At 39.8% G+C, this 25,413-nt stretch overlaps 1 protein-coding gene across 1 annotated transcript; it reads right to left on the bottom strand.

Moving 5' to 3' along the window:
- Window positions 1–413: 413 nt before the first annotated feature.
- LOC117722074 (uncharacterized) lies at window positions 414–22,379 on the bottom strand. Its single transcript, XM_076913735.1, has 7 exons — window positions 21,952–22,379; window positions 21,215–21,329; window positions 20,298–20,471; window positions 19,268–19,368; window positions 5,060–5,102; window positions 1,048–1,474; window positions 414–469 (listed from the first exon to the last, which is right to left on the bottom strand). The coding sequence occupies exons 1-7, from the start codon at window positions 22,206–22,208 to the stop codon at window positions 414–416; spliced, it is 1,173 nt and encodes a 390-aa protein (XP_076769850.1). The 5' UTR covers window positions 22,209–22,379.
- Window positions 22,380–25,413: the final 3,034 nt, after the last annotated feature.

The raw sequence follows: 25,413 nt of genomic DNA, 5'->3' as shown, positions 1-25,413 counted from the left end.
GCTTGGTCTTCCTATGGGAGCCAAACAACTGGAGCAGAGACTATCTCAAAGCTGTTGCATGTATGTGGGGTATCTTCTAGGTGGACTGCTTTTTCTGGACTCAGTGGGAGTGGAAGCACCTAGCCCCACATAGACTTCATGTTCCAGTGTGGGGAGATAACCAGGTGGCCACCACCCACTCAGAGGACACCGGAAGTGTAACAAGGGGGAATGATTGAGGGAGACGCTGACTGGGAGGGAGCATTATACAAAATGTAAAGTAAATAGGAAAAAATAAAAATAAATGAAAAAAACTTTCCAGAAAACATCACGTGGCACAACTGAGACTCCAACACAACAATAAATTTTTATTTTAGTCTATTATCAAATGAAACATTTTACTTTAAAATTTATATATATCACAAAATTCTTTCTTACACTGTGGGTCTTGACCCCTTCTTAAGGCTGTACTGGTCAGCTGCAGCAGCAACTAGGAGAAAAGCAAGAATTATCAATAGTATCATCAGCACATCATTGGCGGTATTGTCAGGGTCAGCATCAGCAGCATCAGTGCCATTATCATCAGGATCAATGTAATGAGAAACAGTGAGAAGGTGGAGGCTTGTTTTGTTAATTTTATTCTCAGATGTGGCTTCTTTTGGAATGTTTGTTTCTAGGCCGAAGCTATCCTCCCAAGTCAGAGTTCAGAAGAACAGAGATAGATAGACACTAATGTTGAACAGAAAGATTTCTATGCTTCGCCATTCGGAAAACACAAGGTGGAAAACACTGGGAGTGAAAAAAATTTCCTCATTTCAGAATGAGAGACAACCATGTACCAACCAACTTTACTTGGTCAGTTGTGTTGGTCTCAGCTGGTTTTGTTACACTATGTGAAGTATGTGCAATAAGTAGAGAAAAGGAAACATTTTTTGGTTCTAGGTAACACTTAAATATCCCTATATTAGCATGAAATGTATTAATTATGATTATTAGTACCAAGGAGATCTAGTTTTCTCTCTAAAATAAAGTTTGTCTATTTTAAGCAACTGCTGTGGTCTAACTTACCTGGTTCATCTGTTTTGTTAGTTGGAGGTCCATGGCCATTTTCTTCATGCCACACTTGTTGAAATGGATTTCGCATCCATGTCACCACCGCTAAGAGGAAGATCAGAAACCATGGGCTGGTGTTACTAATAATCAAGGGCATTAGCAGCAGCAGCAGCATCCTTGGTGCCAGAAGAACATCTGGAGCTCTGACAACGGTCCTGCAATGGTCAGAGTGAGCGATTGACTCTGAAGCATCGAAAAACACCTCAGCCTCCTGACTAGGGGCCAGCTTGTCATCTAGGTCACGAACAAGGGTGGTCTCTTCATCAGCAGAGGTGGAAAATGTTGTATCAATGGCATCGGGAGCCCCACTGTCAGCAGCAGTGGTGGAAGGAACTGGATCAATGGCAGCCGGAGCCTCACGTCCAGAATTTCTATGATCCTGCTGCATGTGAGGGAAAATATCTGGTTTAATATCTTCAACTTACAAAGAAAATTGGCAATGTTACTTTTGATTTAAAATTTCACTGATTTTATTCATTTTATCATCTGTCTGCTAATGTCAGAATCTTGATTTATAGTCCCCAAAATGTTTCTGTATTCAGACCAACTTTATCACTAAGTGCACTCACTGATATTCAGTAACCTCTGCTTCCTTTTTGCGTGAGTAAAAGGCTCAGAGTCTCTATAATTCTTTCATGGCGACCTGCTTAGGTTCATGTTTCCTTTCTTCTGCTCTTTGCTACCTGACACCGTCACTATCTGTAAAATGGAAAGATATAAAACAAATGGAAAAATGTATCCTCTCCTGTCTTTGTGACCTGAATTTTGAATTCCAGCCAGATTAAGAGACAGGGACAGTGAGGTGCTTTGAGACCAAAATGAATCTCTCTCCTGCACTACATCAACTCTTCCCAATGAATGGCCTTTCACGGTTGCCCATTAGGTACCTGGGATGCCAGAACGGTGGAGGTGAATTTTGAAATGTAGGAACAAAGCATGCCACTCTCCATAGCAGAGGGGAAATGCTGAGTTCCATATATAGATTCTGTACATGCCTTCCAAAATCTCCCTGATCAACCCTATGTTAAAGTGACTTTTATTCACTAGGTGTAATTGTAATCTCCAAGGCTTGCAGCATCCGAGTGCTAACCAGGGTCTGGTCCTGGAAGCTTCCAGCCTCTGTGAATACTTATTGCTCAGCCTAGAATACTTATTGCTGAGTAAGCACACCATTATATCTAGTTCTTTCCATCTCTGACTGACTGGTTCAACTCAGGTGTTCTGACTCCAGGCTCCTCTCCATGCTGACTCAGTCTGGATTCTCTCTTGGCCTCTAATGTTTTGCTGTGTTCGGCCTCAAACTAAGTAGCAATGCTTTCTACTCTGATTCATTCTGCCTTGACCTGTGTCTTGCTTGCTCTCTCTTCAATATGTCTTTCTAAAACTCTCCTGGTAAATATGCCCTGTCTTCCTCCTTTTCCTCCTTTTCTTCCTCCTCTTTTTCCTCCTCCTCCTCCTCCTTCTTTTTCTTCTCTCTCTGTCTCTCTCTTCCTCTCTCTCTGTCTCTCTCTGTTTCTCTGTCTCTCTGTGTCTCTTTGTCTGTGCTCTACCCCACAAGTCACTTCCCTTTTCTTTTTCTTCATGAGACAGTTGGGCATAGCCTATTCTATCAAATCTTTCTCTGGTTCATCACTTTCTCTGCCATGTAATTAGAAATCACTTTCAGACAAGATGCTTCATTGCACAAACCACCTTTACCTTGGTTGTTTAGTATGAAAGGTGTTTACTAAGGAAGTGTCTGTATTCTGTCTAGAGGGATTAAAGTTCTGTGTAAAGGCTGAGCCACACAGTAACTAAAAATGAGTTTATTGAGTGAACAACACAATCTCGGGGTGCACAGCATGATCAAATATCTGCAAAACCATGACTGTTGTTACACCTAGAGGATGTATACAATGACCTGATCCAGCATCTCTGTGGCGACTTGAATGACAACAGCCCCATAGGCTCATGTAATGCTTGCTCTCCAGATGGCTGAACTATTTTGGAAAGGATTAGGAGTTGTGGCCTTTTTGTAGGATATGTGTCGCTGGGATGGGCTTTAAGATTTCAGTAGACTGGTGCCATTTCCACAAAGTTAACATCAGAAAATAAGTTCTATTTTATTTCAATCACACAATTTATTCCTTTGAAGAACAAAAACTACCTTTACCTGGCATATCTCAATGCTGTAATGATATTGTGGATTGTATTCTAATCATTAGCATATAAAAGAAGTTGCTTTTTTTTTTCAAGCCAACAGTAAATAATCCATGGTTACCATACTCATCATCACCATGGTTACCATATTCATCATCACCATTACGATGTAAGTTTTATTTCATCATAAAAATCCTCTTTAGGGTAAAATGTGTTTGTATCAGGAATATTAGGTTCAAAAATTCTAATAACTTTTCACTGAAATAAAGATGATTGCCAAGTGAATTTCTGCTTATTAAAAGTACCTGAGTTCTACCTCCTTGCTCAGTTCTCTCTAGAAAAAAGATTACTCAGGTTCATCACATATTGTAGGTAAAATTAATGTGGAAACCAAATATAACTAGGCTTAAAAGAAACAAACATTTGAGTTTGCTTTCTGATAATGGAAAATTTTATTTTCTCTCTCTCTCTCTCTCTCTCTCTCTCTCTCTCTCTCTCTCTCTCTCTCTTTCTCCCTTCTTTAAAGGCCAAAGTGTGGGTGCTTCGCTTCTTCTTAGAAGGAGTAACAAAATATTCATGGGAGTAAATATGGAGACAACTTATGAGACAGAAACTGAAGGAGGGGCGGTCCAGAGACTGCTCCACTGTGGGTAATTGTGACTGGAGAAGGCAGGGTTCCTCACACCAGGCTATAGGTAGTTGGCTGGGAATGCTCTGGGTTCCTCCAGGTTGTGGGTAGTTGTGGCTGGATGTGCAGGGAGTCCTTCCAGCTGTGGGTTGGGTGGCTGGGAACTTTGTGGGTTCCTCCAGGGGGAAGTTAGGCATGGCTCCACAAAATGCACATTATTCCATTTATAAATAAATGCCAATGTAACTGTTAGTGCTATCCATGTCATGGTACCGGAAAAACGGCTGTATAGAAACACATTGGTACATTGAGCCACATTCAGAAATCATTAAAATACCAATTTTCATTCACACAGCCCCTCACTCAAGGGCTACAGGTTATACAGAAACAGGTTTCCTAACCTCCAGCAGCTCACAGTGATAAAGTATCTTCATACTGAATATGGAAGCATCTAAGTAAAACATTACAATATTTTAAGTGTTTGAATGTGGCACAAAAATAGAAGTGCATATTATTTTAAAATACAAAAAGAAGAACTTTAATGGAACTATATAGTAATTGCATCTCTGCTTCTAGAAATGCAGGCTAATTGGGGAAAGACACTTATTGTTTAACTAGGTGAAGGGCTTTCAACATACCTGTATAAGAATCAAATAGAAAATGTTCTAATCTCTTCATGAGGCAAATTTGATCAACATATTACAAATTGCTAAATACCCACAATTTCTTCTCAGTCTAAATACAGATGAAAGTGAGAAACCAAGGAGATTCTCTCAGAAATAGGAGCGTCTGAGGGTAGATAAAAATGATGTGCATTTTGCTGAGGGTGAAGGCACTTAGGAGATTCCTGGGTCATTGAAATATCTGGACTTATTAAAAGGTATTCTGGTTTACTATCACAGCCATGGTTTTAAATCACTCTAATGTGTATTTATTTCTGCAAACAATAATTTGTCATACATCTTCTATTACGTGAGGACTACAGTCAGTCTTCTGCCAAGTATGGCTTTTAAGTCCATTCTCATATTGGGCCACCATATCCCACAAGGACTGACTGTTTACCTGCAATTTATAAAAAGTTCCACATCGACAATATGGGTTCCTCTGAGCCACCTTTCCAGATAAAACTAGGACAGTTAGACTACTGATGAATTATGACAAAATTCATAAGAACATTAGATTCAGAAAGAAGCACTTTACCTTGGAAAATGAGGTGTAGCTGACATTGTCCCCTTTTGTAGACCTAGGAATGACAATGGTAGGTTTGTCAGGGAGCCTTTAGAATAAAAACATGCAGCCTTCTTTCAATCTTAGTTTTGTGGATGGATCTCTTGTTCATGAATGCAATCCCCAGGCTAACTATCCAGTAAACTTCAGGGGATTCTCTGTCACCACCTCCTGTCTCACTATGAGTGCCCCAGGATACAGTAGCACATGAGACCATCAGACCTCATGTGGACTTTGAACATCCAAACTCCCATTCTCACACATGCATGGCAAGCATTTTATCCACTGGATAATCTTCCTGGCTTGGATTCTTTTCAGCATTTCATGCTGTATGAGAGAGGTACTCACTAATTTCAACATGGTTTGCTCTATAAATAATTATTCAGCTCATGATTGTGGAAGAAATAAAGAAGTTGGCATTGTCTTACACAGAGGCAAAGACAGTATCAAAGGTTATATTTTCTACAGATTAATGTATTGGAAATGCACACATTCTTACCTCACTGCTGTTCTTCTTGTAATTTTCTCACTAGCTTTTAATGAGGGAGGCGAATCTGTCATTAAACAACAGTTGTAGGAAACATGATTATAGTGGGATGAGGCTACTATTTTGTGCCCCTATATGCTGTGACACCATTTATGAAAAGCCTTTAAAGTGAATATCGATTGGTAAGCAATACATATATGGGGAACTCTTCCTTGTATTTTTAAACTAGGAAGAGAAAATTTTATCAACAGTTACTACTTATATTAATTGTCGTGCAAGATACCTATGATTCTGAGCACTATCAGACACAAGAAGGGTCATCTTAGCTTGAACTGTTATACCATAGTGAATTGTTAACAGGATAGCATCTTGTTGCCATGGCTGCTTGTAGTCTCTGCCCTAGGGATGCTGGCAGAACTCTAAGTGAGCATTCTCATCTCATACAGAAGTGAAAGGGGCTTCTCCAAGTGTTGACTTGAACTTACTTCACTGAAGAAGAAGATTCATTCCTAGCACAGGGAAGCTCAGTCTATGGTGACTGTCATTGCAACACAGCCAAACACAGGAGACCAAAGACCTTTACAAAGAATTTCCAGCTGCCAGTGTGACAAAGCTCTAGAGAGACTAGTGCGTTATTCTACTCGAGATCTTCTTAGGAAGAGGCTAAAGGCCCTCAGTTCTAGCATTGGTCCCTAGCTCATGTGCAGTACAAAGAAGTTCAGCATCAACTTCCCTTGCCTCCTATGGCAATAGCTACTGGAAAGACCCTCTTGGTAGTTATGCAAACTGAAAATGACTCTAGGGAGAGAAGCATGGAGGAAATGGGCTTGAGAAAGTGGCTCTATGGTAGACCTTATGCTAGGCATGTGTGAGGTCCCTGTCAATCCTCATCACCACAAAGAAAACTCCACTGCTGAAATAATTAAAGAAAAACTCACCCGCATTATAAATAATACTATTTCACCTCATGCTTATGAGAAGAGGGTCCTTTAGACTCCTCTACACTATTCTCTGCCTTGTGCTTTCCAAAGGTAAAGTAGGTGTCAGATGCTGTGGTGACAGCTGCTGAAAGCATAAACTCTGTGGTGTCTCTCCCACTGTAAGCATCATATTCAGAGTAAATATAGGATATATCCAAGCTGTGTACTAAAAAATGACGTGATTTCTCTCAACTTTCTTTCTACTGTGGCAGTTGTTTCTGCAAATTATGTCTTGTCGCATATAAACCAAGCATCACTATATCTTTGGTAATTAATAGAACTACAGGGAAAAGGTGCTGTCAGAGTAGCCCATATGGAGGCTGCTTGCACAGAATGCTTAGAATGGCAGTTTTCATTCCCCAGCACTCCCTACAAAACTCACACACCATTCATTATTTTTAAAAGTTTCTGAGTGAGCCAGTTATTTATTATTTCAAGATATTCACATTAAATGGAAGATTTAATAACCATGAGATAATACATGAATTATCAAATAAGTTGAAACTGAGAAATTCTATGAAGGAAAAAAATCCAGATTGCCCTGATATTTAGTTCTCAAAACATAATGAAAGTCATTGAACACTGTATTTTTGTTGTTTTTAAACATGATCACAATTTATGGACACTGGCCCATATAGTGACATGTAGCCAATAATATGATATATTGATTATAAAGACCTAAATAAAAATCCAATTTATAACAAAGTCAAATTGCTGTTATGTGTTTCGAGAGGAAACGTATTGTGGAATAGGTTAAAAGTCTTTTCATTTATAAAAACACACTACATGCATCAGTAGTTCATTTTAAATAAACAAAGATCTTTCAGGTGATATAATTTGAATTGGAAATTTCTTAGAAATAATTCCTTAATTAAATCTGAATCCTAAAAATGTTTGGAAGCAAATTAAGAAAGGATATAACTACATGCGTATTTGATTTCCTTAGTGACTATTCTAGCAAGAATAAACCTCTTTTATAATAGAATATGTAGAATCAATAGAGTACTCACTTTTAATCTTACCTGTCTCATACTGGAAAGGTTTTTTCAAGATAGATTTTAGCCGTCCTGGTGATCTTACTGCACTGTGGTGTATTTTAAGAGTGTTACTTTAATATTCAGAAAAACATCAACCAAATGCTTTGAATTCTTTATTGTTTAATTTCCTTATTTATATTACATCATAAATTATAAAAAAATCTATTAATTTGTTCTTCAAACTATTGATTTTGTTTAGGGACACTTTCCTTACCATTTTTTTTCTCATGTAAAACAAGGAAAATTTAGCCCACAAAACTTAGATCAACAAAACCATACACAGATACACACACACACACACACACACACACACACACACACACACACACACACACACAAAGACACACTCACACATGTAAAGACACTAGTACCACTTCATTTTTTGTTTTAGAGGCTGTACTGACTGATGGTTTTTATCTACAGACTCAGTGTCAGTCTGTGCCCCTGGAGCAGCACATCAGCCTATCTCATGATACTTTGTTACTTTGTGCATATTTCACTGATGATGGTGTTACCACCCTAGAGGTCTGTTTGTGGATTATCAAATAGATTTTTGTTACTGCTAGAACTCTTAAAACCCACTATAAATTTTGTAATGTTCAAACTTCTCCATCAGAACTCATGCATGAATGAATCCTGAAACAACAATCTGCCAGTTTCTATGCCAAACAAGCATTTCTATGAACTCAATAAAATAATAACAAGAGCAAAGAATAATAAAACTTAGTGGACATTTGCAGGTTTTTATGGAACTGTTTAGAATTCCAAAGAGAAGTTAACATGTGTATTTTGCAAGTAGTCTTTGAACAGTTTTGTGTACTGAAAAATTTTGAATCTTTACTTTTGATATTGGTTTTGGGGATTTGTGGTGTTTTTAAACATGGAGTCAAAAACTATTTAATAATGTTTAGAAAAGTTTTGTTGATACATGGCCCAAATAAAGAGGCCAATATAATTGTCCTCTCTTGTGGAAGTCATTAATCCTAAGGAGCACAGAATTAGCTTGAAATACAACTTTTGATTTTCTACCACACCATTGTCCAACCTAGCATCCTGGAAAGGAATGGATGGACCTTCACCTCTACGTTCATATCCATCGCATGTGGAAGAAAAAGCCCCTTTGATAGAGAGATAAATAATAGTCTCAGTGTCGTTTAGCTCTGTATATTCAGATAATCTATTGGGAGTCAAAGGATTCATTACTGTTGAAAACAGATCATGGGAATAGATCATTGATAGATGGAGCATTCTGGAAGCCATGGGTGTCTCTCAACATCTATGGAAGATGCTGCACCTGACAAAAAGGTCCTTTACATGTACAGCTGGTGTCAAAGGAGGAAAGAAATTTGTTGGCATCCTGTAGAAATGACTGATAACTGAGAATCTTCCCAAATTATGTAAGCTCTCAGACAAGAAAAGTATCTGAAATGATAACTACAAGTTCACAAATTGAATTCAGTAAGGCCTTGAAAAGCCAAAGAACCTTAGATGGACATCAATGTGCATAGTTAATCCCAGCAGGCTCTTTTTCCAAACTGGCGAGTTGGTTCTTGGAAATGGTGGGTGAGGGTAAATGTTCATGTTCATATGAACTACCCTGAGCATGCTAAACATGCACTCATAATCCTGTGGGACATGTAAGACACAGGTCTCAAAGTACTCCCAACTAGAATTTGCTTCTTATCTTTGAATTTACCTAGTATTAATGTATTAAAACTTACCAGGACAAAGGCCTCTGATCTTTAAAAACAATGTCTTCTGAGAATAAAAACAAAATATCTTTTATTACAAGTATAGAAAAACATTACATATAATAATGATCAGACTCATTGTTAGCATCAATTTCTATGAGAACAAGCTAGAGACTATTCTAGAGTAAATATTCATTTGTAGCAAATTACTTCATGTAGAACTATTCTGTTCCCTGTATATTTCAAATCAAAGATGGCAGTAATTTATCAAACATTAATGCCTAAAAATAAATACCCATACACAATTGTAATGATTCTAAATGAACTCTCTCAGACTGATAGAGAGCACAATCCTCACCAGGATAATCAACTGGTTCAAAAACAACTTCTTGTGATTCTTTCTAACTCTTAACAGAAGTAACATTACCAAAATCATTCTATGAGGCCGCAATCACCCTGATATGTTAACCAAATTAAGACTCAACCAAGAAAGAGGATTTCAGACAAATTTCCCTGCTACTACAAAGGTTGAGAAGGCCAACCAACACCAGAAACAACGGGATGGCTAATGGCAAGAACAAGAATACAATCAACAAAAGGCAGTGTAATATGCAGATGGAAAATCAAGAAAAGAGAAAGGGAAATACATATGCAAGTATCACCATCAGAAGTCAATAGATAAAAGAGAGACTCTCAGGCACAGTAGGTACAATCGAGGAAATTCATACATCAGTCAAAAATGTGCAATCCAAAGTTTCTAACACAAATCATCCAAGATACTTGAGACACAAACCATCCAGGAAATTTGGGATACTATGAAAAGACCAAACCTAAGAAAAATAGTAATACAAGGAAAATATTCCCAGATTAAACACTCAGAAAGTATCTTCAACAACATCCCAGAAGAAAACTTCCCTAACCTAAAGAGAAAGATGCCTAAAGAAGTTTATAGTACAACCAAGAGATTATTACCCCAGAATATAAAATTCCCCAGCCACAAAATAATCAAAACACTAAAAGTACAGAATAAAGGAAGAATATCAAAAAGCCATAAGAAGAAACAGGCAAGCAACACAAAACACATAACGGAGGACCAATCTGAATTACACCAAACTTCTCAACAGAGATTTAAAAGACAAAAGGGTTGGAGAGATGTTTTCCAGACCTTAAGAGACTATAACTGTCAGCCCAGGCTGCTATACCCAGCAACATTTCCATTCAATATAGATGGAGAATAAAAGATATTCCATGACAAAACCAAATGGAAACAATACCTTTCTACTAATGTGTCACTACAGAGGACACTAGATTCAAAACTCCAACACAAGGAGAATAACTACGCTCAAGAAAATCCAAGTAGTTAATCATCTCACAGCAATACCTACAGAAGAGAAACACACACACACAGACACACACACACAACAACACAACAAGAATAAGCAATCATTAGTCATTGATACCTCTCAACATTGATGGATTCACTTACCAAATAAAAAGACACAGTCTAACAGAGTCAATGTATAAACAGGATCCATCATTCTGTTGCATATAAACACAAGTCAGCAACAAAGATAAATACTACCACAGAATAAAGGGCTGGCAAAAGGGATTAAAAATCAAATGGCCTTAAGATCCAAGCTGGAGTAACCATTCTAATACCTAAGAAAATAGACTTTCAACCAAAAGTAAGCAAAAGAAATGAGGAAGGATACTGCATACTAATCAGAGAAAATTTCACTTGGATGATGTCTCAATTCTGAATAGCAATGCCTGAGATGCAAGGGCATTGCACCTTCAGAAGGAAACATTACCAAAGATTAATCACACATCAAACTCCACACATTAATAGTAGAGGTCATAAACACCCCACGCTCACCAATGGACAGGTCACCAAAAGAGAAACTAAACAGAAAAATAAGGCAACTGATAGATGTCATGAATGAAATGGACTAAACAGATGTCTACAGAACCTTTCACACAAACACAAAAACGTGTATATTCTCAGCACTTCATGACACCTTGCCTAAACTGACAATATACAGATACAGATCTGCATCAACAGATATAAGAAGATAAAATAATCCCTTGCATCATATAAGGTCACCATGGATTAAAGCTGGGTTATAGCAACAACAGAAACAATGGACAGCCTATGATCTCATGGATACTGAAAAACTCTATGCTCAATGACCACTGGTGAAAAAAGAAAGCAAAGACTCTCTAGAATTCAATGAAAATGAAGGCACAAAGTATTCAAGCTTATGGGACACAATAGAAGCAGTGCACATCGGAAAGTTCATAGCACAATGTCCCTTCAAAAGAAATTGGAGAGATTTCATACTAGCACCTTAACAGCACATCTTCACTCTGAAGAAAAAACAGAAGCAAACACATTCAAGAGGAGTAGAATGCATGAAATAGGAAAACATATAAACAAAGAAAACAATACAAAGAATCAAAAAAACCAAGAGCTGCTTAATCAAAACAACTCTGACATTCCATTTCACACCCCTCAAAAAAGCAAAGATCAAAAAGTCAAGTGAAAGCACATGCTGGTAAGGATGTGGAACAAATTGAACAGTCCTCCATCACTGCTGGGAGTGAAAACTTGTACAACCATGTTGGAAATCCCTTCTGTGTTTTCTCAGAAAACTGAGAATAGTTCTACCTCAAGACCCAGCTATGACTCTCCTGGGCATAGACACAAAAGATGTCCCACTATAGCAAGGGATATTTCTTCAACCATGTTCATAGCAGCTTTATTCATAATAGCCAGAAACTGGAAACAATGCAAACATAACAGAATATCATTAATGTAAGAGATTGTTGCTTGTTCATGATATAAGTCTTGATTTGTGCTGCTTATGGTTGCTCATTCCCTCAGTCTCTGCTTCATCTCCTGTGCCTGATTGGTTTTTGTATTCAAAATAAATTTTGGGTCTCTATCCCCCAAATTAGATGTTTCTCAACTGAAGAATGTATAAAGAAAATTCTGTACAGCTACACAATGGAATACTATCCAGCTATTAAACAAAGACATCCTGAATTCTGCAGGCAAATAGATGGAACTTGAGAATATCATTCTGAGCTCCAACAGGACATGTGTGGTATGTACTCACTTATAAGTGCTTATTGTTCAAAAATTACAGGTACATTCCAGAGACCCAGAGAAGCTAAACAAGAAGGAAGGCACAAGTGAGGATGCCTGAATCTCACTTAAAAGAGGGAATAAAATCGTCATAAGAGGCAGATGGAGGGAGTGAACTGGAGAGGAAAGGACACAGGGAGGGGAATTGGAGGGGTTCAGGATCAGGTATGGGGAGGGAGAAGAGAGATGGCTAGATGGCCATGAAAATGAATGGAAATCTGCAACTGACGATGGTGAAGAGGTGGGGGTATCTCTGATGAGACTGAGATCTAGGATAAAGGAGGCACCCAAGAAACAATTGGGATGACCTTAGCTGTGACTCACCACATTGGGGATATGGACCCAAAATTTATTTTGTCTACAAAAAACATTCAGGTACAGGAGATGAAGCAGAGACTGAAGGAATGAGCAACCATAAGCTGCACAAATCAAGACCCATGTTACGAGCAAGCATCAGTCTGTGACACTATTGATATTCTGTTGTTTGCAGAGTTGTCCCTTGAGTGGCTCCACCCAGTTGCTGACTTGGACAGATACTGATACCCACAGCCAAACAGTGGAGTCAACTTGGAGATTTATATGAAAGAATAGGAGAAACGATTGAGGACCCAAAATGTAATAGAAACTCCACAGGAAAACCAACAGAGTAAATTAACGAGGACCCTCGAGGCTCTCGGGATATGAACCACCAACCAAAGAACATACATGGGTTGGGCCTAGTCCTTCCAGTACCCATGCGGCATATATGAAGCTTGGTCTTTGTGTGGGTCCTGAAGAACTGGAGTGAGGGCTATCCCAAAAGCTATTCCCTGTCTTTAGGATATGATGTGCGAGGCTGACTTGTCTGGACTCAATTGGAAAGGAAGCACCTAGCCTGGAAGACATGTGAAGTGAATGTTTGGGGAGATACACAGACCGGCCCTACCCTCTCAGAACAAAAGGGGAGTGAGGTATGGGGGAAGCATTGTGAGAGGGGAGTGACTGGGAGACAGGCAGTGAACTGGATTTGAAGGGAGTAGTAAAAAAGACATTGGATTCAATTAAAAAAAGAAGAATGCATAGACCTGAGACATAGCTCTACAGTTAGGCACATTGGTGCTCTTCCAGAGGACCACAGTTCAGTTCTCAGTACTGTCTGCAAAACTCCAGCTCCAACTCTAGGAGAATGCCTTCCTGTGGCTTTGGGGGTCACATATACACATACAATTTTAAAAATAAAATTATTATTTAAAAATGAAAAGAGACAACCTGGTATATGTATACAATGGAATTCTATTCACCTATTAAAACAAAGACATAATGAATTTTGAAGTCTATTTGATAGAACTTGAGAAGTAACCCAGATTCAGAAAACAAGGATGGCATGTACTCACTTACAAATGCATATTGGCAATAAAGTACAGGATGACCATACTATCCTCCAGAGACCAGAGGAAGATAAACAAGAGGTAAGAACCAAGGCAAGGTTGTTTGATTGTGACTAAGAACAAAGACTAAAATAGTCATAGGAGGCAGATGGAGGGAGGGAACTAGGTGGGAGTGGGGATGGCTATGGAAATGGGGTGTTTCAGTATCAGGTGTGTGGAGGTGCAGGGGAGATGTCCTGATGGCCATGAGAATGAATGGGAAAGAATGCAGGTGGCAGTGGTAGCGGTTGTGGGAAAAAATTCACATGTTTGTCACATTGCAAGCTGAAAAGCCTTTGATAAAATCAAACATCTCTTCATGTTAAAAGTCTTGAAGACATTGGTGCTAAAATTAAAATCAGAGACTAAACAAGACTGCCCGCCTACATAAGAGACCTCAAAGAATCGACCAAAGAACTCCTACACCAAAGGGGATAAACACCTCCAGCAAAATGGCTGGATAAAATAGTAATGCAAAAATATCAGTAGCCCTCCCTTATATAAAAGATAAATGGGACAAGAAAACATTTAGTGAAACAAAACCCTTCACAATAGCCACAGATAATACAAAATACCTGGATATAACTCTAACCAAGCTACTGAAAGACCTGTCTATCAAAAGCTTCAAGTCTCTGAAAAAGAAATTGAAGAAGACATCTGAAGATAAAAAGATCCCATGCTCATGGATCGACAGGATTAACATGGTGAACATGGCCATCTTACAAAAATCCTTTTCAGATTCAATGCATTTCCCATCAAACTTCCAACACAATTATGTACAGAACTTGAAACAGCAATTCTTAGCTTCCCATCAAAAACAAAATGCAGAATAGCTAATAATACCTCAAATAATAAAATAATTTCTGAATGTATCAATATCCCTCATCTCAAACGTACCACAGAGCAATCATGATAAAGACCACATGGTATTAGTATGGGAACAAACAAGTTGATGCCTGGAATCAAATCAAAGACCCAGACATGAACTCACATACCCACTAACACTTGATTCTGACAGAGAAGGCCAAGGAATACAATAACTTAAAAAATAAAGAAAACATCTTCAACAAACGGTGCAAGTCTAACTGGATGTCTACATGAGGATGAATGCAAATAGAGCCATAGTTATCACCCTGCACAGAACTCAAGTTCACGTGCACCAAAGACCTCAACATAAACCAGACAGACTAAATTTACTAGAAGAGGAGGGAAATAGCCTGGATACTTTGCTACAGTAGACAATTTCATAAGCAGAACACTCAATGTCTTAGGCTCTAAGATCAACAATTGAAAAATGGGGACTCATGAAACTGAAAACCTTCTGCAAGTCAAAGAACACAGTATATAGGACAAAACGGAAGCCTACATTTTGGGAAAAGATACCCACCAACAGCACACTTGACAGAGAACTAATGTCTAAAATATGTAAAGAACCCAAGAAGTTAGGCACTCATAAACCAATTTAAAAAATGGGGTAAAGAGCTAAACAGACAATTCTCAACAGAGGAATCCCAGAAGGTCGAGAAACACCTAACTGTGCAAAGTCTTTAGTCATCAGTGTAATGAATGTCAGAAGGACTCAAAGATACCATCTTACACCAGTCACAATGGCTAAAATAAAAAACTCAAGTGACAGCACATGCTGGCAAGCATACTGAGCAAGGGGAACACTCTTTCATTGCTGGTGAGAGGGCACACTTTTACAATCCCTTTTGAAAAGTAATTTGGCAGGTTTTTTTTTCCTGAAAATTAGGAATAGTTCTACCTCAAGACACAGCTAATCCACTCCTGGGCATACGCCCTAAAGATGCTCTACCAAACCACCCCGAAGACACTTGCACAACTGTGTTCATAAAACCTTTATTTGTAACAGCCAGAAACAAAAAACAACCTAGATGGCCTTCAACTGAAAGAAATGGATTAAGAAAATGTGGTGTCCACTTCCACCCCTCTCTTGGATCTGAGGCCTGGCACAGATCTCCCCTCCACCACCTGGGCTGCTCCTGTGTGAGCACCGGATCCCTCCCAAGACATCCTAGAGGGTCCACTGAACCCAGAGCTGTAGTAGGTAAGAACACCCCCACACTGCCCTAAGCCCATAGCTGGGTGCGGGGAGTGCTCAGATTCCAGCAGACACCCAAACCCCACCCCTGCAGAATACCACCTTTCTTCTGCCCCTCTCTCGAATCTGTGGTCTGGAGCAGACCCCTGCCTGGTCTGCTCCTGTGTGAACACCGGATCCCAAGACATTCTAGACGGTCCACTGAACCCAGAGGGGCAGAGGAATAACTGAACTCAGAGCAACAGACAACATATCCTGAGACATCCTAGAGGAGCCACTGCACTCAGAGCAGTGGATACCTTATCCTTAACAACAAGGAATCCGTGAAATTTGCAGATCCATGGATGGGATTTGAAAATATGATCCTGAGTGAGGTTTTCCAAACCCAGAAATACAGGCATGGTGTGCATTCACTTAGAAGTGAGTGCTTTTTTAGTCAAAAAGTACAGAATAATCATGCTAAAATCCACAGACATAAGAAGGTAACTAGTGAGGGCCTGAAGTAAGATGCTTGAATCTCATTCAGAAGGGAAAATAAAATAGACATCAGGGGTCGATTTAGGGAGGGAAATTTGTGGAGGATGGTTAGAGGAACTGAGGTGGGGAACAGGTGTACGGTGAGAGCAGGGAGAAGAGATACCACATGGGAGGCATTTCTGTGATGAGACAAAGACCAGAGTCCATAGGGGCTCTCAGGAATCTCTATTGGTGAGTCTAGCTGAGTCTACTAGCAGCACGTGATATGGAACCTGAAGTGGTCATCTCCTCTAGCTAGGAGGGACTTCCAGCGGAAGGAGGAGGATACCCATGCTCTCACAAAAACATCCTACCTACAAGATATTCAGGGATTAAAATGGAACAGAGATGAAGGGAAGACACCCAATAACTGGCCCAACTTGAGACCTACCCTGTGGGAGAGAGCCAGTCTTTGACATCATCAATGATATTGTGCTATGCTTGCAGACAGGAGCCTAGGATAACTCTTCTGAGAGGCTTCATCCAGCAGAGGATGGGAACAGATGTACACACCCACAGCCAAATATCAGGAGGCATTTGGGGACTCTTTGGAAGAGTTGGGGGAAGGACACTGAACTCAAAGGAGGACAGTGTGATTGAGGGGTCAGGGACACCACAAGAAAACCTAAAGAATCAACAAATCTGGGCCCATGAGGGCACACAGAGATTGAACCACCAATTAAAGTGCATGCATGGGCTACACAAAGACCCCCCCTCCACATATGTGGCAGATATGCAGATTGTTCCTCATGTGGTTTCCCTAAAAACTGAAGTGAGGACTGTTTCACACTCTGTTGCCTGCATTTGGATTTCTTTCTGCGATTTGCCTGTCTGGTCTCAGTGGGAGAGGAGCTAAAATCTGTACTCTTATTTAGGGTAATAGGGCCAGCTACTGTATACTACATTTATATTCACTATTAAAACCTTACCATTTTTGAATCTGACATGTGTCAGTCTTCTCTTCTCTGTTCTTTTCTTACTTGTCCTGAAGCAAAGGTTATAAAGTTATCATTATTTTGCTCTTCATAAGAAAAACATTTAGCTAGTGTTTTAAGTACTTTATATATGATTCCCTACTGTATCTTACTTTAGATGTTTACAAAAAATATTTTTTGAAACAGGATCTCACTCTAGCTATGCTGGTCTGAAAACCACTCTATGGACCATGTTGGCTTTAATTCACAGAGATCTGTGTATCTTCCACTTCCCAAGTTCTGGGATGAAATGCATGGGCCAACAGAACTAGACAAAGTTGAATTCAGTTTTCAGCAATTGACTATGATCTCTCTCTCCCCCCTTTCTCTCTCTCTCTCTCTCTCTCTCTCTCTCTCTCTCTCTCTCTCTCTCTCCCTCTCCCTCTCTCTCTCTCTCTCTCTCTCTCTCTCTCTCTCTCTCACACACACACACACACACACACACACACACACACACACACTTTGCAAACCATTAAAGACAAGATTGGGCAGGCTCAGGGTGGTACAGCTCTTCACTCTTCTGGAAGACTAGGAGGAAGAATTCCAGGCCTGGAGGAGCTAGGAACTCCAGAGGATGACCAACAGAATCAAATAACCAGGACCTTTGGGGCTCTGTGAGCCTGAACTACCAACCAAAGAACAAACATGGGGTGGACAGACACCTCCCTGCACGTATGTAGCAGATGTGCAGCTAGGTCTTCATATGGATCCCAATCAACTGGGATGGGGGCTATTGAAAAGATCTATTGCCTGTATGTAGAATATATCCTAGCTGCTTTGCCTTGTCCATCCTCTGAGAGAGAGGAAGTGCCTTCCTTGCAGGGACTTGAAGTGCCAGGGTGTGGATATATAGGGGGTCTGCTCAGAGGTGAAGTGGAGGAGGGTCAGAGAAAGACTGTGGAATGAGGTGACCACGAGAGGTTCAGTGAGCTAGATGTAACAGAAATGAGAAAAAAATTAAATTAAATTTTTGCAAAAAGGATTAAAGATTTGAAATAGAATGAGCTATCTCTAGCAAGGCTCGCCGTAAAGCACAGAGCTATGTGCTTTAAGATAGAAATAATGGCTCAACATAAAAAACAGATACAGATGTGTACTCAACAGAAACGTTCAGCATAAACAAGTGTATTTCCTATGGAAAGGGCATATGGCATTGTAAGAACAACCTTTTTCAGACATAAACATTCACAGAATTCAAAACAAGATTTATAATGCTAAAGTACCAGACTCTGTGGAAAGAAATGAACTAAGTACATCCACTTTGAAAGCTCCATTTGAATGTGGAAGAAAAATATCTTGAACTGTGGGATTCCCAAAGTTGCTGGGTACTTGTAAAAGGACAGTTTAGAGACCATCTTTCTCCCAGTGAAAGGTAGTTTTCTGCTGAGTTAGACATTTCAAAACTCAAACAGCTCATTAGGAAACACTATTTGTTACCTGGAATTATGTATGGTATAATTCTTAAAAATGTCTTATGCTGTCTTCTTTGGGGTCCTAGGTTATACAATTTCAGACATAGAAACAGTGGGTGTTTATCCATGTTAGACCACTTGCCAATGACACCTATGACCCTTAATTCAGTGACAAACACTGTCACAAGCAAAAATACCTCAGTGGAGCAACAACTGATCTAGTTTGTCCTTTGGCTTGGTTGATGGTGCATGAGGTGAACTACTCAACTACATCGAGATCCCTGGGGCATGCTGTTCTTTTGTTGTGGTCAAACAGTCTCTTCTCTAGCTCACACTTCATGTGTGCTAAGTTTTCCAACTACATGCCTCCGAGTTTCTCACAATCTTCCTATCATTTTAATATTCCCGACTTACAAAATTGTCACCCTCAAGAACAGCACTAAGATTGAAGAAGAGAAGAAACGGTACCTGTTTAACATTGCACGTGCATTTGCATAATTTGTTTCTAAAAATTCTACCATTTCAGGTTTATTGTTAAAAGCTGCAAGTTCCACAGGTGTTATGCCAAACTGTAAAGAAAAAAATACCACATTTTACAAAACGACTTGTTTCTCAACTGAAAGTTCATCACAGATTTTGTGAACATAAATACACACTAGAAAGAGTCACAAGAGACCATTTATGCTACAACACCTGTCACTTTCTCACACACTGCTGTCTTCTTCCCTTTGACACACCTTTTCCCTGCCCAACATTGTCTATGAACACCACTCCCTTCCAGAACTCTCCCCAAACACTCAATGGCTCCAGTCATCTTAGATCCATGGAGTAGGGCCTCCATTGCCACAGCCCTGAGACAGAGAGTACAGTTTGGTAGGCCCCTGTTGAAGGAGTGTGCTCAAGAGGTGTCTGGAGCAGAGTTTCTCAATCTGTATTTCAAATATATTTGTTTACTAAACTAAGAATTATCTCACAATCTCAACAGCATCTCCTATGGACACCAACACCTTTTAAAAATTAAATAATGCTTTTTGCATATTTTCTCCAATGATCAAATTTCCCAATTTGCCTGTCACCTCTCTTGTTTTCCTGTCTACCATCATCCCTGAGCAAAACCCACATCAGTACCTTTTTGCTGCAAGACATTTTAATTTATTTTACAATCATTTAACTTGCAATAAATTTCTTTGTATTGTCTGTGTATATGTGATGTGTGTGTGTGTCCATGTGGTCCTAAATCCTTTATTTTTGAATTTTAAAATCAAGTCCAATTCTGAGACAAAATATGCTATGCTGTGGTTTTTTTTTTTTTTTTTTTTTTTTTTTTTTTTTTTTTTTTTTTTTGAAGTAAGTACCAAAATATATGAAAAACCCTATTTGGAGAAAATAGCATTCCTCTGAAGAGACTCAGTGAGAATGCTTGAGCTTCTGCATGTAGAAAATAGGTCTGAGTGTCACTGCTAAAAGTGTATTGGGAACGAAGTTGAAAGATCTTTACCCGATTTTTGGCTTCAAAATCTACGTTGTGCTCAAGGAGCATTTTTACAATTGGTATGTTACCCCTGGATACAGCGTGGTGGAAAGCTGTATTACCGTTGAGATCTATCAGGTTTGGATCAGCATTGTGGCTGAGCAATAAAGAAACACAATCCACATTTTCTTGCTGGGTAGCCTGTGGAGATTGAGCAAAGAAATACATGTTCAATTCAAAAGAGTCAAGACAGATATGTCTACCATTGCACTTAATAGGTTCCCTTCAATCAAACATAGAGCTTCAGTTATGCATATTATCCCTCTATTTTGACACAAGGTCTTCTTAAGGACTCCAGGCTTGCCTAATTAGATAATCTCCCCACCATATCTCTTTACAAGTGGTAGAATTTAAGGATTCTGCCAACACATCTAGATATTCTAAAAATTCAGGTCTGTGCTGGTTGCCTGCTACAGTGCAGAGATTGGTTAGGTGGTTAGGTTTTGTTCTTTTTGCCAATTTGACATAGGAATAACACACCTGAAAAGATCCTCACTTGACAAATTGCTTCAAGCAGATGGCCTCTGGCCAACTATGTAGGGTATTTTTCTATTTAGATGGAAGTAGGAAAGCCTAGGGTCTTAGGGGTGGTGCACACCTGGGGAGAAAGTCCTCACTTGTTTTAAGAAAGCTGAGCAAGCCTTGGTAAAAGCCATGGACAAGCTGCATTCTCCTGTGATCTTGGGATTTAGTTCTTCCCTCTGGTTCCTGATTGGAGCTCCTGCCTTGGCTCCCCTTGAGAATGAAGTGTGATGTGTAAATGTAAGCCAAATAACCATTTCCTTTCCTGAGTTGGTTTTGGTCAGTGTTTTATCACAGCAACAGAAACCAAAGAAGGACAAACTCTAATCTATTTCATACCAAAACAGATGGCCGATAGCTACCTTGATCAGGGGTGTGCTGCCTTCATCATCCTGGATGTTAATATTGGATTCGTTTTCTAGTAACAGTATCACTGCTTCAGGATGGTTGTGGGCACATGCATAGTGCATGGATGTCCTGCAATGGAAAGGACATTTAGGAACATTTCTTGAATGCTAAATAACAGCCCCATTACCTTTAAGTACTACATAGTATGAAGATAATTTCCTTCTGATGTAAGAGAATAACCAGAATTTCCTTATTTATTTCTGTCTACTCAAATGTTCATTTGCTGTGCTGGGGATATAGTGCATGGCTGTCCCCATTTAAGGGAGGTGTTCTATCACTACCTTCATCCTTGCACAAAGCAGCCTGTCTGACTCCTAGAAGAGTTCCCAGTAAATTGATCTCAGCTTGAATTTAAATCAGGCATCAAGCACCTGATTCTATCACACATGATGTATCAAAACTGCATATAGGCAAAAACGCCTGTGTATGTGTGTATCTGTCTAGTAAATTTCAGTGTAAATGAAATAATAAATTGATGTAGTTTCACTAAGTCCTAGGAGCTGCTGTTCCATGGTGTGCAGGTCTCATACGCTTAAGAGCATTAAGCAGGAATACAATGAAAAGGAACCTAAGCATGACTATTAGGATTGAGCCCTGACAGTTGATTTTTCTCCTCGCTTGGCCCTGATTGTCCCTGACAATTCCCACCCCTGTATACCAATCCCCCCTCACCAATTTCAAGCCCCATTACCTGCCCCTCCTATCAGATTCATCCACATGATGTTCATTGGAGTGGATTAATCTCTCCAGTGTATCCAGGTCACCCACAGTGGCTGCTCGTTGCAGTGGACCGACTGGGTCATATCCATTGTGGTACACGACAAATTTCTTCTTTTTCTGATGTTTCATGCAACTACAGCCCAGACAAGAACTCCACAGGCGGGTGTACCAGCGTCGCCTTCTGGGCAATGTTGTTGTCTGCCCATTGTAATTGAGGTCTTCCTCCATTATTGAGGCCTAGGGCCCGCCCCCAGGCCCTCCTTTTTCCTCCCTTCCCTACCTTTTAGCTGATTGCTGCCTCCCAAATTCAACTGAAAAAGTTTGTTCAAAAAAAATACCAAATTTTCACTAGTGAAACACAGGTACGTCCTGCCAGTTCAGTGGCTACTGAACTATGCTTCAGCACCTAGCAGTACAGTTGTCCTGGCACCACCTGTGACACGCTGTGAGCACACAATGGTGGCTCTGAGCACACAATGGTTCTATGCTTCTGCTCTAAGAATGCTGGCCTCAGACTGCAGTGGCAGTTGACCACCATCCTCGGTGCCTTGGCAAATCTCTGTCATGTTTGACTCTGCAGTAGATTTACCTGCATGGCCTGCATTCAAAGGGAATACTGAGGGGAGTTAGGGGATGGTTCAGATTATTTGCTGCTGTGTAGCCCTGGCAATGTGTGGCTCTAAGACCAGTCTGATGGAGCAAAAAAATGAATCATCCTGAGTTAGTAAACCTAGACCAAATACCACAAGTATTTTATGTGTTCTCTTTAAGGATGTTAGGGTTTTCTAATCCTTCCCTTGTCCCTCTTGCTCCTGCCTCACTCACTAGGCCCCTGCTTGCTCCAAGCCCTGCTCACTCCAGCCCTGCTTTCTCCTGCCCAAAGTACATTGTAGCTTTGTTCAGACACCCATATGAGGGCATCAGATGTCATTACAGATGGTTGTGAGTCTCCATGTGGTTGCTGGGATTTGAACTCATGATATCCTGAAGAGCGGCAGTGTTCTTAACTGCTGAGCCATCTTACCAGCCCAAGGATGTTAGTTTTTAAGGATCTTATATGAGAACTATAATCTGAGTAACCACAGTGGATTCCTACCTGGTAAGAAACCAGTGGGGAGAAGAATATCTTCCAAGGAAGAGGAAGTAGTGTATAGTGTTATGAAGAGATAAAGAAAAGCTAGAATAGGAGGGTTTAATAAGAGGTAATTGGGAGAGACAGGTAGAGGCATAGCATACACCCTTCCACCTCCCTTGCCTGTTTTAGGCCCCATTACCTGCCCTATTATATTTATCCTATTATATTCCTCAAGATGGTGTTGACTGGAGTTGATGAGTGTCTCCGTTGTATCCAGGTCACCCATGCTGGCAGCCCATTGGTATGGGCCCATGCATTCATATCTGATAAGGCAGAGGCTCAGTTTCTTTTGGTTATACAAGCACTCACACAACCTTGGCAAGCAGGCCTAGGTAAAGGAGGAAATAAGGGGAGGGACAACAAACACTCAAGGCTCTTTGGAAAACTACATAGAAATCAGCTACTCTAGAAGCTTCCTCTGTGTGTGTGTGTGTGTGTGTGTGTGTGTGTGTGTGTGTGTGTGTGTGTGTGCATATGCACATGCAAGGAATCCATATGGAGTCAAAAACTAACAGGAGACAAGGTTCCAACTAGATTGTGCCACCAAGTTACACCTCCAGTAACAGGAATAGGTTACAACCCATTGAGACATTAACCAAGGGTCCTACAGGAAGCTTCAACTATCACAGGCTAGCGACAAGACTATTGGTTGGTCTACATAATGTGATGTTAAAGACTGATTTCTGAAGGTAACATTTCTGTCATCACAGTGGAATAGGTTGAGCTGGGGTCTGTCTTGACTCTTCAGCTTACTAACCAGAGTTCGTAATACTGGAAGGTGACGTGTATGCTACTGGAGGACAAAGGTAAGCCTCAATATCCATCAGCTACAATCTCTGCAACTCATAATAACACCTACAAGGCAGACCACAACCATCTTCAAAACTAATTATAGGAGATCCAGAACCCTCTTGTATCATCACAAGCCCAGACATATACAGAGTACACACTTACATGTAGGCAAAACATACATACACATGAAATAAATATAATCTTTCAGTAATAATAGGTTTACAGGTTGGTAGTACACTTATGTACTAAGTTCATTCTTTAAAAGTACACAATCTGCTACACAATCTAGTAGTGCTTTCTTAGTATGTCATGGAAACTACGCACCCATCATATTATTTGTTTTAGAAAACATTTTTGTCTTTGAGAAGCTACCCTGTGGTCCTTAGAAGCTACTCTTTATTCCTCCAGACCCTACCCCCTATCAAGTTGTTAGTCAGCTCAACCTAACTCTCTTTGATGACAGAAGTGTTACCTTCAACACTAGGACCTTAAAATCAGGTTGTGTAGAGCACCAATAGCTTTCACAGTAGCCTGTGATATGTAGGGGTTTCTGTGGGTCCTTTGGTTAATGAGTAAATAGGCTGTAACCCAATCTAACTTCTGCTTTAGATTTCTTATTCTTTTGGTTTTTGTTGTTGTTGCTGCTGTTTGATTGATTGTTGGATTTTGGTTTAGGTAGTTTTTTGTTTGTTTAATTTATTTTCAAGAAAGTGTGTAAGAGAGAGAGAGTTTGTGTGTGTGTGTGTGTGTGTGTGTGTGTGTGTGTGTGTGTGTGTAGCCTTTGATGTCCTGAACCTAGCTCTGGAAACCAGAATGTTCTCAAACTCATGGAGACCTACATGCCTCTGCTTCCTGAGTGCTGGGATTAAAGTTATGAGGAATCGACACCCTGCTCCTTCTGGCTATTTAATAGAAATAAAATCATCTAATATAGAAATATCCCCCTTTTGGTGTTTAAATTCTTTCACAGAGTTTAATGTTTGTAATCTTTATTTGTGTTATAGAATAGTATCAATACCTCTTTCCATATCTAGTTACGAGTCCACTGTATTAATACACCTCACTTTGGTTACCCATTCATCACGCTGTGTTATTTGGGGTTTCTTCCATTTGTCTTTTATAACTTCTATGCACATTCAGGTGCTCGAGGCTCTACTATTTCATATTTACAGTTCCAACAGGAATAAGAAGGTTCCCAGTTCTCAGTTCCTTTATAGTCTCACATGTGCTCTAGCACTTTTAGATGACAAGTGCTCCACCACTGACCTACATGCTCAGCACATATACATATGTTATATATAAGTGATAAAGTTATAAAACTATGTATTAACTATATTTGTCAACTCCAGTCCACTGTTATATGAACTGAGGTATTGAAGTCTCCACAAAACAACTCGATAAAGTACTTGCAGACTGAATGCAGGATAACATCAAAACCACCACCCATCATGATCAAGTAGGCCTCATCCAAGGAATGTGGAGATGGTTCAGTTTACAAAACTTCAT

This window comes from Arvicanthis niloticus, chromosome 16 (genome assembly GCF_011762505.2).
Source record: "Arvicanthis niloticus isolate mArvNil1 chromosome 16, mArvNil1.pat.X, whole genome shotgun sequence".
In the NCBI taxonomy this organism is placed as follows: domain Eukaryota; kingdom Metazoa; phylum Chordata; class Mammalia; order Rodentia; family Muridae; genus Arvicanthis; species Arvicanthis niloticus.
The sequence above is the reverse complement of the archived record's forward strand: the minus strand, read 5'-3'. Positions and strand labels throughout refer to the sequence as shown.

What these genes read in the sequence shown, in the direction of transcription:
- LOC117722074 (XM_076913735.1), bottom strand. Translation starts at nt 22,208, where the DNA reads ATGGAGGAAGACCTCAATTACAATGGGCAGACAACAACATTGCCCAGA. An exon ending in ATTTTGAAGCCAAAAATCGG is followed by an intron (nt 19,369 to 20,297) that starts GTAAAGATCTTT and finishes TTTTCTTTACAG; the next exon opens with TTTGGCATAACACCTGTGGA. An exon ending in TAACAAAACAGATGAACCAG is followed by an intron (nt 470 to 1,047) that starts GTAAGTTAGACC and finishes CTTTTCTCCTAG; the next exon opens with TTGCTGCTGCAGCTGACCAG.